The sequence below is a fragment of the Melozone crissalis genome, unplaced genomic scaffold (assembly GCF_028551555.1).
Source record: "Melozone crissalis strain CALT ecotype California unplaced genomic scaffold, PUWL_Pcris_2 ptg000057l_1, whole genome shotgun sequence".
NCBI classification, from domain to species: domain Eukaryota; kingdom Metazoa; phylum Chordata; class Aves; order Passeriformes; family Passerellidae; genus Melozone; species Melozone crissalis.
Window position 1 is genome coordinate 10792381 of NW_026535835.1, and position 14362 is coordinate 10806742.

The window sequence follows — 14362 nt, forward strand, 5'->3', positions numbered from 1 at the left end:
AAGCGGCCCGGCCCGGGGTTCCGCTGCACCCCGCGCTCTCGGGGAAGCCACGGCGAGGCGGGATCTCGTTTGTGGCCGGTGCCAGCGCGGCGCTCTGCGGCCGGGTCTGTCTAACGGATCCGTGACCCCGCGGGGGTGCCAGACCCCACCGAGCGGCCGCGGCTCCTCGTGCGCGCCGTGCCCGCGTCCGTGCCCCGTCACACACCTACCGCAGATCGCGCTCGGGGGCCGGGCCGGGTGTCAGTGTGTCTGTCGGTGTGTCGGTCGGTCGCTCGGCGGGCCGGCGGGCGGAGGCGGCGGTGGCGCCCCGGCGGCTCTATAAAGGGGCGCGGACGCCCCGTCCGGCGGCGGCGCGGCGGGCGCGGGGGGGCGGCGCTGGCGGCGCGGATTGGCCGCGGCGGGCGCTGACGTGGGCGCGCGGTCCATAAGGCTGCGGCGGCGGCGGCGCCGGGACCATGCAGAGCCCCTGCGCGGCCGGACGGCGGGGCCGCCCCTCTGCCCCGCGCCCTCCGCCCGGCCCGGCCCGGCCCGCCCGGGCCCTGCGCTCCGCCACCGCCGCGCCATGCCACGCCGGGGACACGGGCGGCCGCCGCGGGTAGCGATGCGCGCGGGTAGGTAGGACGGACGGACGGACGGACTGACGGACGGACGGACAGAGCCGGGCGCGACGGTGCCGCCGAGACGTCGAGGGAGAGAGAACGAGGAGAGAGAGAGAGAAGGAGAGCGAGCGGCGGAGCGAGGAGCGGCGGAGCGTGTCCCCGTCCCCGCGTCAGGACGCGCAGGGCGATGTCGCCGCGGCAGCAGCCACAGCCCGTGTGACCGCCACCGCCTCTCCATGCCCCGGCTCGTTATTTATTATTATTATTATTGTTGTTGTTGTTATATTTTTTCCTCCTTTGATTTCTCATTGGGAAAAGCACTTTGACTCCTGACTGCTCTACCTCAGACCTTAGAAAAACTCATCACGCTCGCTTTTTGGCGGTTTTATTTTTAATTTTTTTAATTTTTATTTTTTCTGAGCGCCGATCTTTATAGCCGTAATTGTTTTATTGTTACTATTATTATTATTACTATTATTATTATTATTATCCGTGTGGTTGGTAGCGGCCGGGATCCTGCGGCTGTGTCGAAGCGCTGGGCAGTGGGGGGTTCTCCTGTGTACCCCTTCTAGGACACTCGAACGAAGATTTTTCTTCTTCCTCCCTTTCTTTTTATCCTTCTTCACTTCTCCAAGGCTTTTAAAAGATACGTACACAAAAACAAGAAAAAAAAGAAAAAGAAAGAAAAAAACAAAACAAAAACCAAACCTTCGCCGGTGTTGTCGTCTTTCTAAAAAAAAAGAATTATTTTTATTTATTTTTTTCCTTGATACCTGGGAAACCGCTGCCCCCCTCAGAACTAACCAAAGACAATGGTTCACTGTGCAGGCTGCAAAAGGCCGATCTTGGACCGGTTTTTGTTGAATGTACTGGACAGGGCTTGGCATGTGAAGTGTGTTCAGTGCTGTGAATGTAAATGCAATTTGACAGAGAAATGCTTTTCGCGAGAAGGCAAGCTTTACTGCAAAAACGACTTCTTTCGGTGAGTACCGGCCTCCGCCTGCCCCCGCCGCTCCTCTCCGTTCGTTTTTCACCTCCATTTTTTCCCTTTATTTTTGTTGTTTTCCCCGTTGTCAGCGGGACCCACGAGCGCCTCTTCCCTCCCCGAGACACGCGAACATCTCAAACCGCGGCGGCTCCTCCGGGAATCCCGGGGCAGGGACGGGCGGGGGTCGGGCCCGGGTCGGGCCCGTTGATGTCGCCGCTCTCCCGTCCCCCGGCCGAGCTCGAGTTGCCCGAAGTTCCCTCCGAACTATCGAGCGGCGCTGCGGGCCGGGCCAGGGGCCGGTGCAGCAGAGCGGGGCTGGCCCGGCCGTGAGCCCGGCGCTGTTCCCGGTGCCACCGGCGGGGAAGGCGCGGTGCGGGCGCTCCGCGGGCCCAGCGCATCCCGGGCACCGGAGCCAGGCCGGCCCGAGGGCAGCGACCCTCCGCCGGTGCATGGATGGATGGATGGACAGGGAAGCGGTGACCGACGCTCGCTCGCCGCCGCTCTCCCCGCGCATTCCGGCATCAATCCGGGCTCGGAGCGGCCGCCGGTACCGCTGCCCGCCCGGCCCCGCCGCCGCACACCGGCGGTAAGGGCAAGGACCGGCTCAGGGCCGGGGAGGCCGCGGAGCCCCCGCCGCACACCGGCACAGCGCGTCTCCGAGCCCGCCGCTTCTCCCTGGGCACGGGGACGGCACTGCTTCGAGCTCCATCGCTTCATCTCCGGAACGGGCGCGGCACCGCTCCGGTCCCGGTTCCCAGAGCCCTGCGGGGCTGAGCGGGGCCGGGAGGCCTCCGGCTCCGGCCCCGCCATCCCCCGGCTCTCCCCGCCGGCCCTGCCCGCACCGGCGGCTGCTCCGGCCGGAGTGCCCCCGAGGCCGGTACCGACACACGGAACGTGTGGCATTCCTGCGGGCTGTTGGTCACACAGAACGTGTGGCATTGCCGCGGGCTGTTGGTCAGAGCGCCCTTCGTGCGGGTGTCGGGGCGCGGGGACACCCGGGCAGCGCAGCCCCGGCGTTCGGCGATCCCGACCGCTGCCCAGGCCGGGTTTGATTTTTGTTTTGAAAAGCGGCGATATCGGGGAGAGGGAGCGCTCTGCAGGGATTGCCGTGTTTGGTTTAACGCCGGTTTCCGCGGCCGAGCGGGGTGTGCGGAGGCCGCGGTCGGGCCCCGTTCCCGGGCGCTGCTGACGCTGCCGCCTCTCCCCGCAGGTGTTTCGGGACCAAGTGCGCGGGCTGTGCCCAGGGCATCTCCCCCAGCGACCTGGTCCGCAGGGCGCGGAGCAAAGTGTTCCACTTGAACTGTTTTACGTGTATGATGTGTAACAAGCAACTCTCCACCGGCGAGGAGCTCTACATCATAGACGAGAACAAGTTTGTCTGCAAAGAAGATTACCTAAATAACAGCAATACTGCCAAAGAAAACAGCCTGCATTCAGGTGAGGAGCGCGGCCGGGGCGATGAGGGCGGGGATGCGCTCAGCGCCGGCTGCTCCTTGGGATGAGACGCTCCTCTCCTTCTTCCTTCTGTCATCTCCTTTCTGCTTTTCCTCCTTTCTCTCTTATCCCTTGTCTTCCTCCTCTCTCTTCTCCCTTCACTCTCCCACCCCTTTCTTTTCCTCTTCTTCTTGTCTCCCTTCTTTTTTATCTTCTTCTTCTTCTTCCCTTTTTCGTTTCCCTCCTTTTCCCTCTCCCCGGTCCTGCCGCGGCCCGTCCCTCGCGGTCGGTGTTTCCCCCGGCTGAGCGTGACCCGGGTTTGTTCTCCCCAGCCACCACCGGCAGTGACCCCAGCCTGTCCCCCGACTCTCAAGACCCCTCCCAGGACGACGCCAAGGACTCGGAAAGCGCCAACGTGTCCGACAAGGAGACGGGGAGCAACGAAAACGACGACCAGAACCTGGGGGCCAAGCGGCGGGGACCGCGCACCACCATCAAAGCCAAACAGCTAGAGACTCTGAAAGCCGCCTTCGCGGCCACCCCGAAACCCACGCGGCACATCAGGGAGCAGCTGGCGCAGGAGACCGGCCTCAACATGCGGGTCATCCAGGTACCGCCGCCTCCGGGCCCCGGGCACGGCTCCGGGGAATGCGAGGGCGAGGAGGGGCCGGTGCCCGGCACCCTCCGCACTGCGGGGAGCGGGGGAGCCCCGCCGGCCTCTGAAATCGTTATTACCGAGACTTCCCGGGGCTTCCCGTGCTTCCCGGGGACGGAGCCGCGGGTTTATTCGCAGAAATCCTAAAGAAGCTGCAAACAGTATCGAAATTAATAACCAGAAATGTGAGGGGTTAATGGGTAAATAAGAATGACAACGCGCTGGAATTATTAAAAGGTTTATAAACCCGCAGCGCTGGGGTAATGGGGGGTTAAAGGACCATTAAAGACGAGGTTAGATTGGAGAGGCTCAGTGTGAGGGTAATTAGCAGTAATCTTGGCAGGGTAATAAGAATTAACTCGATCATTCTTGACCCGCAGTCGGTGGGGAGCGGGGCCGCCGTCACGCGTGGGTTCGGCCGCGCTTGGAGCCGGCTCGGTGCGCACCGGGCACAGACCGGGAAAGGGAAAAGCGCAGCCCGGGATGGGGATGGAGGGGAAGGGAGAGCGCGATCCCTCCCGGGCTCCCGGGAGCGGACCCGCGGCTCCCGTGACCGGCGCCTCTCCCGCCCCGCCAGGTGTGGTTCCAGAACCGGCGCTCCAAGGAGCGGCGGATGAAGCAGCTGAGCGCGCTGGGCGCCCGGCGACACGCGTTCTTCCGCAGCCCGCGCAGGATGCGGCCGCTCGTGGACCGGCTGGAGCCCGGCGAGCTCATCCCCAACGGGCCCTTCTCCTTCTACGGAGGTGGGTACGGCTCCCCCGCCTGCCTCTGCCGTGCCGGCCTCTGCCCGGTTCCGCCGCCCATCGCGGGGCTCCCCGCAGCCGGAGGGGCCGTGGCCGCGCTGCCGGCGGGATCCCGGCGCTCTCCCGCTGCTCCCCGGTGTTTTCGGTGTCCCCGCTCTGTGTCGGTGTCCCCGCTGCTCGGCGGGAAGGGGGAGCCCGGCCAGCCCGGTCACGCGTTCCCCTCGGGTTCGTGGGTGACACCCCGAACATGCCCGTGCCGTCCCCGCTCGGTACCTGCCCGCCTGTTACCGTCCCTCTGTCTCTCTTTGTCCGCCAGATTATCAGAGCGAGTATTACGGCCCTGGAAGCAATTACGATTTCTTCCCGCAAGGACCGCCCTCGTCCCAAGCGCAGACCCCCGTGGATCTCCCGTTCGTGCCCTCCTCGGGGCCGTCAGGGACCCCGCTGGGGGCCATGGACCACCCCCTGCCCGGACACCACCCCTCGAGTGAGGCTCAGCGCTTCACCGACATCATGTCGCACCCCCCGGGGGACTCGCCCAGCCCCGAACCCAACCTGCCCGGCTCCTTGCACTCCATGTCCGCGGAAGTTTTTGGCCCCAGCCCCCCATTTTCGTCGATATCCGTCAACGGTGGTGCTAACTACGGCAATCACTTGTCCCACCCTCCAGAGATGAACGAAGCGGCTGTGTGGTAGCTTTAAACGAACTGGGTCTAAGTAAGTGATGATCATCTAGTCTGCTTATTGTTATGGTGTACAGAAATGAATTCATATAACATCTCTCCCGCCCTAAGACAATTTTACCTTGGGAACGAACTGAATCCAATCGCTCCAAGGCAAGCTTTGCTCTAGACCAGGACAATCTCCATGTTATGGTTGTATCAAACAAGCAAGGGGACTTTTTTGTACCATTGACAAAGAAACTGGGGAAGCTGTACAGTAAAAGTGCTGCCATTCCGTAGGATGGCTAAGTTTGATTACCCTGTTGGATGTCATCCTAAGAGCCACAATCCTTAGAAACTTCTCGTTTAAAAAAAAATTAAAAAATAATTGAATGAAGGAGAGGTCAAAGAAAAGGGGAAAAAAAGCTTCAAGAACTCTCTATAGCGTTCCCGGTTAAGGATGGTTCTGGCATTATGAATCTGTTTGTTCATTTTTGTCTCTCAGAAAGTTCGACAACAAGAAACTCTTTTTAGCTTCAGCCATTTCAGCCTGCTGACGATCAGGTGGGATAACTTTTCCTTTTTCCTTTCTTTTTTTCTTTTCTGTTTTGTTTCGGTTGTTTTGGTTTGGTTTTGGTTGTTTTTTTTTTTTTCCAAAAATAGCAAATACTAAATGTTAAGCCCTCAGCACCAACTCTTCTACCTTCACAAAGCTACACGTACAAAACCTCCTCATCATAGCAAAGGTCACCACCCAGACCTCTAACGAAAATGACTTGAAAAAACAAACAAACAAACAAAAAGTATTCTACCTTCGCAGAGAGAGAAAAGCTAAACAAAAAGACTCTATTGAACTAAAAACAGTCAACTGTTTACGTCTAATGTTAAATTCAGGAGCTCAATGTTTTACTAACAAATCCTGTTTTAGAAAAACCTCTTGTTCAAAAGCAAAAGATTTTGAGCAGCCAACCAAAATAGTTCATTTTCTTTTCTGTAGATGTTCTAACAGATTGCAGGGCTTGTGGTTCACTGTGCTAGTTTGTAAAAGGTGTTGTTTACAGAAGGCAAAGAAAAAAAAAAAACCCACAAAACCCAGACAGTTGCCAAATAAAGTAAATATATAGCACAAATACTGTAAGGTGCTTTGCACCAGCAACCCAAGAAAGTGTTTAAAAGTGTTACAAGGTTAAAAAGAAAAAAAAAAAAGACAAACAAACATCTTTGCTAATTTTTAGTCCTGTTGAACATTCATGGAATTGTTAATATGACTTATATAGACCCACACAGGTTTTATTTTTGTGTCTTTAAAATAAAAGTCCAAAATATTTAAATTTTATGGTCAAATATGCAGTCAACAGCTGCTACTTTTTTCTTTATATATTAAATTTCTCATATGTCTTTTATTGTTCTAATGAACCTAAGCTTGTGTGACCTCCAGTGCATATTAGACCATTCACTGTATGAAAGAAAACATGTTGGATAAAATTTGTGCGTTTTTAATAAAATTAGAAAATCTGATGTTTAGATAACTCGTGTTTCATTTGATGTTTTGAGCAATTTTTGGAAATTGATTCTCTGGAGTAAAAGAGCCCTGAGAAGGGATGATCCGCGCTGCTGCTGATCCTGGCAGCTCTTTGGCTCTGGGGAAGCCTCAGCCCTGGTGTCGCTGCACACAGCGGCCAGAGGCAGCTCCAGCCTTTCTTTCCATCTCCAGGCTCAGCTGTTGAAGTCCAAATACCCTGTTCCACAGCATTTTAAATTTTAAAATTCAGAAATAATCAAATTATTCAATATCTTCAGTTATTCGTGCTCTGTGCTAAGATAGAACATTGGAAATGCTGATTTTATGCATAAACAGAAACGCATTGAAAATGTAAAACACTTGCAAAGATACGGATTGCAATTGATCCACTTTTAGTTAATTCTCTGAAGGTAATTTTGGGGTTTTTTCTCCTAATTGGATGGTTTGGACACAGCATAGCCTCAATGTCCTGGAAGTAATTTGAATCCTTTTTTCTCAGAGCTGAGGCAGAGTCAGTGCTTTGGCGGCGTTTGCTCATTCTGAAGTTCTCTAAAGGCAGTGGGAGAGAATATTTTGCTTTGCCCTCAATGCAGCCTCATTCTCTTGGAGAAAAATGAAACAAAAAAATCCTGGAGCCTTGAGAAATGCCCAATTTCACGTTTTAATTATCAACCGTGAATATTCAGTTCTTCAAAAGCAAAATTCCCGCTGATTCCGAGAGGACCTGGAGCTGTGCTGGGGACAAAGAGTCAGGCTGGGTTCTGCAGAGCCCTGGTTTGAATGTTCCACCTGCTGGGTTAATGGAAAGGGACGAGCTGGGATTGCATCTCCTCCTTCCTCTGCTTGGGCTGCCTTCGCTTGCATTTGATGCAGACACAGAATTTTATGGTAACCCCCAGAACTCCCCGTTCCCAGTGATTCCATTATTTCTCTCTTCGGACTGGGGGTGGGAAAAGAACCAGCTCCAAATGCTTTTGAGTTGTATAGTTTGTGATTTTCAATGGTGATTTTTGATTTTGTTTTATAGCTAATTTCTATGCCCAGCCGAGGGGCCACCTAGATGAAGCAATAGTTCACTTTAAACACAAAATGTCTGATATAATAACAATATAAAGATAAAAAACTATCCGCAAGGGATCTGTTAGTGTTTCTAAAAAAATAATTCATGCTTTATTAAATACAGGGGAGACTTCTTAAACTCCTGGACTCTGTGTCTAACTCATTTGTTTGTCTTTTTTGCTATTGCCATGTTTTGTTGCTCTGGTTTGCATTTATATAAGCAGAGGAATGGGTGATTTATTTATTCCAAACTTCTACTTATCTGGGAAAGATAAATATTGCTGTTTGTGCTGCTGGGCTGGGCTGCTGCTTTATTGTTGAATCAATGATTTTAAATGAGGACTTTGCCAAATAGGTTTGTTTTGTAGGAAATTTTGAGGGGTTCTTCCCTTTCTTTCATTCTCTCTCTCTGGGTCCTTGTACAGTTAATTCTGTGTTCATTCAGGCAGTGACAAGGCTTGGTTTAGGTTGTAAAAAGGAGAGTTTGTGTTTTTGTGATGCTCCCATCGCTTCCTCGGGGCTGTGCTGGGTCTGGGGGAGCCCAGGAGCCGTTCCCATGGCCGAGGCCCAGCCCCAGCCCGTGGAGATTGGAATTCTGCTCTCCTCAGAGCGAGCTCGGTGCGTCTGAAGCCCCTAATCCAGCAACAATTGCACAGTCCAACTCCTTTTGAAAGCATTGTCACGTTGGCTTCTTGTAAGTCCTTGTTTACAAGAGCATTTCCATTGACTCCGGCGGCGTTCCCTGGTGGGTGGGTGGGAGGATGGAGGGAGGGATGGATGGATGGAGGGATGGATGGACGGACGGGAGAAGGGCCTGGGGCCATCCCGGGGTCCTGCACTGTCTGTGCACAGCCCGGCTCTGTGTCCGTGCAGGGCCTCCCCAGGAGCCCTTTGGGCAGTAACTGCTCTCTTTTGGTCTCTCCTGCTGCCTGCGGTGACCTCGGGGCCGTGTCCCAGCCGAGGGCAGAGCTGGCACTGCCCCTGCCCTGCCTGGCACGGCCGGGGATGCTGGGCCCAGCTGCAGATCCGTGCACAGCCCCTGTGAGAGCTGCTCCAGCCCCAGAAGGGCTCCGGGCTCTGCTGTGAGTACTGTCCGTGCGGGGCTGCTCTCTGGGAGGGGAATTTGCAGGGTGATCAAAGTCTGTAAAATGCTGTGAGTTTCCAAAGCCCTGCTTTGGCCCAAATGTCCCACACTGTCCCACCAAGGCTCCTCTCTGCCCACTCCCTCCCTCCCCTGGGCCCTGCTGGGATCTGTTTGCTGTTGATGGAGAGGGACTTGGGAAGATCTGTAGCCCAGGAGTAAGGATGTACTTAAATTATGATTTGTAGATAAATTATTTGTAATATTTTACTGTCTGTACCCAGGCGCTGAGCGATGGGTACAGGATACAAATTGATAAATAAATATAATTTTAAACTGTCAGTGGTGACTGACATACTTTTGCTATCCTGCTATCCTGGGAAGTGGCAGATATTGCAGTGTCCTCTCAAGAATGGTCCCTTTTGATGTAGTCTGGATTTTTCTCTTGAATAACTGTGTTGTCTTTAGGCTTTGCATGTTCTTACAATATGAAATTGAAGCATTTGCCATCTCCCTTTCTGTTCCTACCCCTAACAGATAAATTCACAACTACTAAGTTTAAACAATTGATACAAATCCTTCTGTGCTGGTGAGCTGGGAACAAGGAATTGTGATGCTGGAGCAGGTTCTGGGAAATCCTTTCTTTGTCTCTGCCATGGCATGGAGTGCTCAGCGTTCCTCATGCCAACAAAACACACATGAAGTTATAAATGAAATTAGTGTGTCCATTTGAAAATATTTTGATTATAAATCTGGGATTTGTTTATTTGTTGATAGTACTTGTGGTGGTTTAGCTACAGAGCTCGTGCTTGGAAAGCAGAGTTTGATGTGAGAGTGGGTCACTCATTAAAGGCAGAATTGTAACACAGGAAATGTGGCCTCGTGGTGAGGTGGCCTCCAAATCCCTCACTCCATGTCCCTGGGGCTGTGGAGCCGTGGCTGTGAGGTGTTCTTGGGGTGTTCTCAGGGTGTCCCTGCAGGGCTGGTCCCTCGGCACACGGGATCACAGTTGTTGTTTCTGTTGGCATCTCGTGGTTTTGTTGTGGAACATCCCCTGGTGACTCTGCTGGGACATGGCTGTGGCTGGGCTCTCTTACAGCTTCTGCTCCAGGATGTCACCAAACCCAGGGACAGCTCTGTCTCAGTGCCATGTGGGCACTGCTCACAGTTTGGGAAATCTCAGAATCCATTTTTGCCGTTTGGTTTCACCCCAAGCTCCCTCCTGAGGGATCTGACCCTGCTCGGGCTGCTGGGATCCCTCGTGGCTGGGAGGAAATCCCTGGCCCAGGTCTGCAGGGCAGGGCTGGGCTGTCCAGGGTGCCCGGCCAGGGTGACAGCTGTGGCACAGCACAGAACCTGTGGAAATCCTGCCCTGGCTGCTCAGAGCCGGGTGAGAGGAATTCCAGGGGCTCTGGGGCATTTCTGGGAGTGAAGCCTGTGGGAGAGGCTGCCTCACACTACCCTGGTGTCTGTCGTGTGCATAGGAGAGCACACAGAGGGTGGTTTGCTTGAAAATCAGACATTTTGCTCCTTCTAAAACCAGTTTTTGTCTAGTTTTTAAAGTGCCTTTGGGTGGCCTTTAAAATTCTTATCTGCTGTAAGGATCTTTGGGCTGTGCATCTCTTCAGACACACTCTGTTCTTTCTATTTTTCAATGTAGGAACCATTAAGGGTTGATAAAATCTTTAAAGCAATTGTGTTTTTTGAATGAAGGATGGGTTAGGAATAGCAGAAGTACTCAAGTAAATAAAAGCACAGAAGAAAAATACTAATAAATATTTATAAGGAGAGTTTTTTTATGTATATAATCTAAATTTTATGTAATTTGTTTTAGTGGATGGGGTTTGCTTGTGTTCTTTTCTGTTTCTCCCAAGTTCTTTTCACTTTTTTTCTTTCCTTTTCATGGATAAATTGTGTTGCTGGTTTAAAAAGGAAATTTTAACTGAACTAGCATGACTGAAACCATAAAGGTCAGTTTGGAGAAGGACATTTGTTCACCCAAGCATTGGCAGGATCAGCCCCAGCTCGTGGCTATTTTTGGCCAGCACGAGGCCCTCTGTATATGGGTCAAATTTTGCTCTTGATGAAGTAAGTCAATTAAATTCAGCAGAGGCCACTCCGGGGTGGGTAATTCCCATGGATCTGTGGGAATGCCTTTGGAATGGGCTCCTTGGAATGGCAGTGCCCGAGGGGCTCCACGCTCCCACCCCGGCCCATTCCTGTGCTCTGGTGAAGGAATGGCTCTGAACGGTGGATTCATATTAACAGCCTGTAATTGTACAGCCACGGGAGGATGTACAGCCCTTCCCTGCCAGCGCTCCCGTCTCATCTGACAATTTCCCAAAAGCTCCACGGGCACGGCAGCGAGAGACGCTGAGTGGGAGAAATTGGAAATTCTTACAGCCCAGCCTCTTCCACCTTCCCTTGTTTATCTGCTCTGTGTTCAGGTTATTCCCATCCTAGCAAAGAGGCATGTGAATAAAAAAGTAAAATTAAGAGGGAAAATGCCAAAGAGATGATGTCAGTGAGGTTGATGGAGTTTCTAAACAGGCCAAGGGTTTCTCTGAACCGACCGCGAGGCATAAAAAGCCTTTCACGAGCGTCTGAAATGAAAATGTATCGATACAGATTTTGTACAAATATTCCCTGCTCTATTCTGAGTCCCAGGCAAGGCAGCATGGTTGGAGGGCATGTGAACCAGAAATTAAAACCCAGCCCTGGAGTCTGATTTAATTACCCTGCTAAGTGAAAGGCAGAGGAGAGAGAATAAACAGCGGCAAAGGCGACTCTGTGGGCGAAATATTTTAACAATCCCCGACTTCCACGGGCTGCAGCTGCCGTTTGATGTGGCTTTGTACTGACTGCATCTCCTCCTGAAAAATTGTGAATTAACAGGTCCTGTGGCTGTGGGAGCGGGCTGGGGGTGACCCGGTGGTGAGGGGTGCCCCACACCTGAGCACAGGTTTGTTCTGCAGGTGTGAGTGATGGATGTGGCACAGAGCTGGGGGTGAGGGGTCCCCCACACCTGAGCACAGGTTTGTTCTGCAGGTGTGAGTGATGGATGTGGCACAGAGCAGGAACAGCCCAGCTCTGCCAGGCCCCCTGGGCTCACAGCTGTGGGATGTGGATTTGAATGCATTGCTGCCTTTGGGATTTATATGGAGCAATTGTCCCATTAGTTTCAGTGGGTGAAATCCTGATCTCGGTGGCCTGGGTATCAAAAACGCTGGGAATTCAAGGAGCTCATTTTTTACTCCAAAGGACTAATGCAACTCACTTGTATTTTTTATTAATTCTGCTGGGTCTGTTTTATTTAACCATCACTAAAAGCCTCTCTCCCTTCATTAACAGGGCAATTCATTATTTGTGAGGGTAGAGAACATCCCTTTTTCACTCCAAGAGTGCAGAGGTTTGAAAATGCAATTATGTAGGGGAGTCTTGGCGCTAGTTCTCTGGTTGTGTGAGTGGTTAGTTACTCAGAAGTAACTGCACAGGTAAGCACTTGTTCCTGCTACTTAATTTTCCACGGATTTATTTCTCCAGGCTCCTCCCTTTGTTTATGGCAGCATCTGGGAACAAAATACCAACAAACTCAAAGAGTACAAAAAAAGGAAAACCTAGAAGCAAAGGCAAGGAAGATACACTGTGCATGCCTCTTGGTTTATAAGTTTTCTGGGTTTTCCAATAAATAAATAATTTTTCTTTGTAAATAAATAAATAAACAAACAAATAAAAATCAGTGTTTAATTTCTCATTGCTGGAGAAGGGGTAACCCCCACCATCGATGATGCAGAGCATTAGAGCCATCCATCCTGCCGTGATAAAATAAATACAAACTCAACAATAAATACAACTCAAAACTGAGTTGGATTTTTTGCTGTTGGGTATTTTAAAGCTTGGGTTGCTGTGAAAATGTGCGTTTTCAGTAAACATTGGGTTTTCTATAAATCCAGCTTTATTCTGTCATCAAGGTACCAGTGTCAGGGAGGGTCCCAGCGGGGCTGGGAAGGGGACGGCGATGTTTAGGCTTTTCCAGCCGCTCCCTCGCGGTGCCTGCCAGGTTTCTCCCGGCGATGGGAATTCCTGATATTCCTCTGCCCTCTGTAGGAGAAGCGCCCGCATGAGCTGTGCGGCGGGATGGATCCGGCTGCATCCCGGCCCCGTCCTCCCAGCACCAGCCACATCCTGATGGCTTTTATTTATTTTATTTGCATTTAAAGGCACCTCTGGGGCAGGGAGGACAAGAAGGCGATGAGCATCAGCTCGCTCAGGTTCACAGGGAGCTGCTGGAGCCCTCGCAGGTGAATGTGGATGTGGAAAGCCCAAATTTGGAGCTCATTGTGGGGTCTGGAGCTCAGGGCTCCATCTGCAGCTCGGATTGCAGAGGCTGAAAGGGGGCTCTGCTGCCCTGGAACAAAACCCGTGCCAGTCTCCCCAATTCCAGGCAATTCCCGGAGTTTTGGGGCCACCTTAGGAGCACAGAAAGGAGCCGGGAGAGGCTGGCAAAGGGCAAGCCCAGAGAACCTGTCCCTGCTAATGCTCTCTGCAGGGATGTCTGCATCGCCTGGCTGCTGCTCCTCGGCCACAGTGCGACCCTAGGAGCCAAAATTCCTGAATTCCCCGTGGCTGGTGTAGCTCAGGTGTCACTCAGGTGTAACTCAGGTGTGAGGATCTATCTGTGAGCAAGGCCTGGCCTGAGAACGCAGCTCCGGGACCTCACTGCTGTGAGAGGGACTCCAGCAGAGGCCACAGAATATCTAACACAGGACAGGAGGAGAATTAATTCAGTTCTGCACAGCTGGAGAGGCAGAGAAAGTTTGACGTTGATTTAAAGCAATAGTTGTCATATTGTGGGTTATTAATGACACTTTGCCGCTGGTTTGGGATCCGGTACTGTGAGCCCCAGCTCGCACAGCCCTGCTGCCCACACGGGCTGCGAATCCCCTGGTAATGGCGGGGGGCTCAGGGGGGCTCCGGCTGGATCCCGGGTTCATTCCTGGTTGGATGCCGGGATCATTCCCGGTTGGATCTCGGGTTTATTCCCGTTTGGATCCCGGGCTCATTCCATGCTGGATCCCGGGATCATTCCCGGTTGGATCTTGGGTTTATTCCCGGTTGGATCTCGGGTTTATTCCCGTTTGGATCCAGGGTTTATTCCCGGTTGGATCTCAGGTTTATTCCCGTTTGGATCCCGGGCTCATTCCATGCTGGATCCCGGGATCATTCCCGGTTGGATCTTGGGTTTATTCCCGGTTGGATCCCGGGTTTATTCCCGTTTGGATCTCGGGTTTATTCCCGTTTGGATCCCGGGTTTATTCCCGGTTGGATCTCGGGTTTATTCCCGTTTGGATCCCGGGCTCATTCCATGCTGGATCCCGGGATCATTCCCGGTTGGATCTTGGGTTTATTCCCGGTTGGATCCCGGGTTTATTCCCGTTTGGATCTCGGGTTTATTCCCGTTTGGATCCCGGGTTTATTCCCGGTTGGATCCCGGGTTTATTCCCGTTTGGAAGCCGGCGGACCCGGGCGCCCCTCAGGCCCCGCCCCCTCCCCCTCACGCAGGCTCCGCCCCCAACCCCGCCTCACCTCTGGCCCCGCCCCGGCCCCGCCCCGCTCTCC

General features: G+C 52.9%; 1 protein-coding gene across 1 annotated transcript; it reads left to right on the forward strand.

The window, feature by feature from the left end:
• Positions 1 to 1411: 1411 nt before the first annotated feature.
• LHX1 (LIM homeobox 1) lies at positions 1412 to 5115 on the forward strand. The gene is made up of 5 exons (XM_054287365.1): positions 1412 to 1581; positions 2798 to 3024; positions 3354 to 3631; positions 4254 to 4419; positions 4736 to 5115. The coding sequence occupies exons 1-5, from the start codon at positions 1412 to 1414 to the stop codon at positions 5113 to 5115; spliced, it is 1221 nt and encodes a 406-aa protein (XP_054143340.1).
• Positions 5116 to 14362: the final 9247 nt, after the last annotated feature.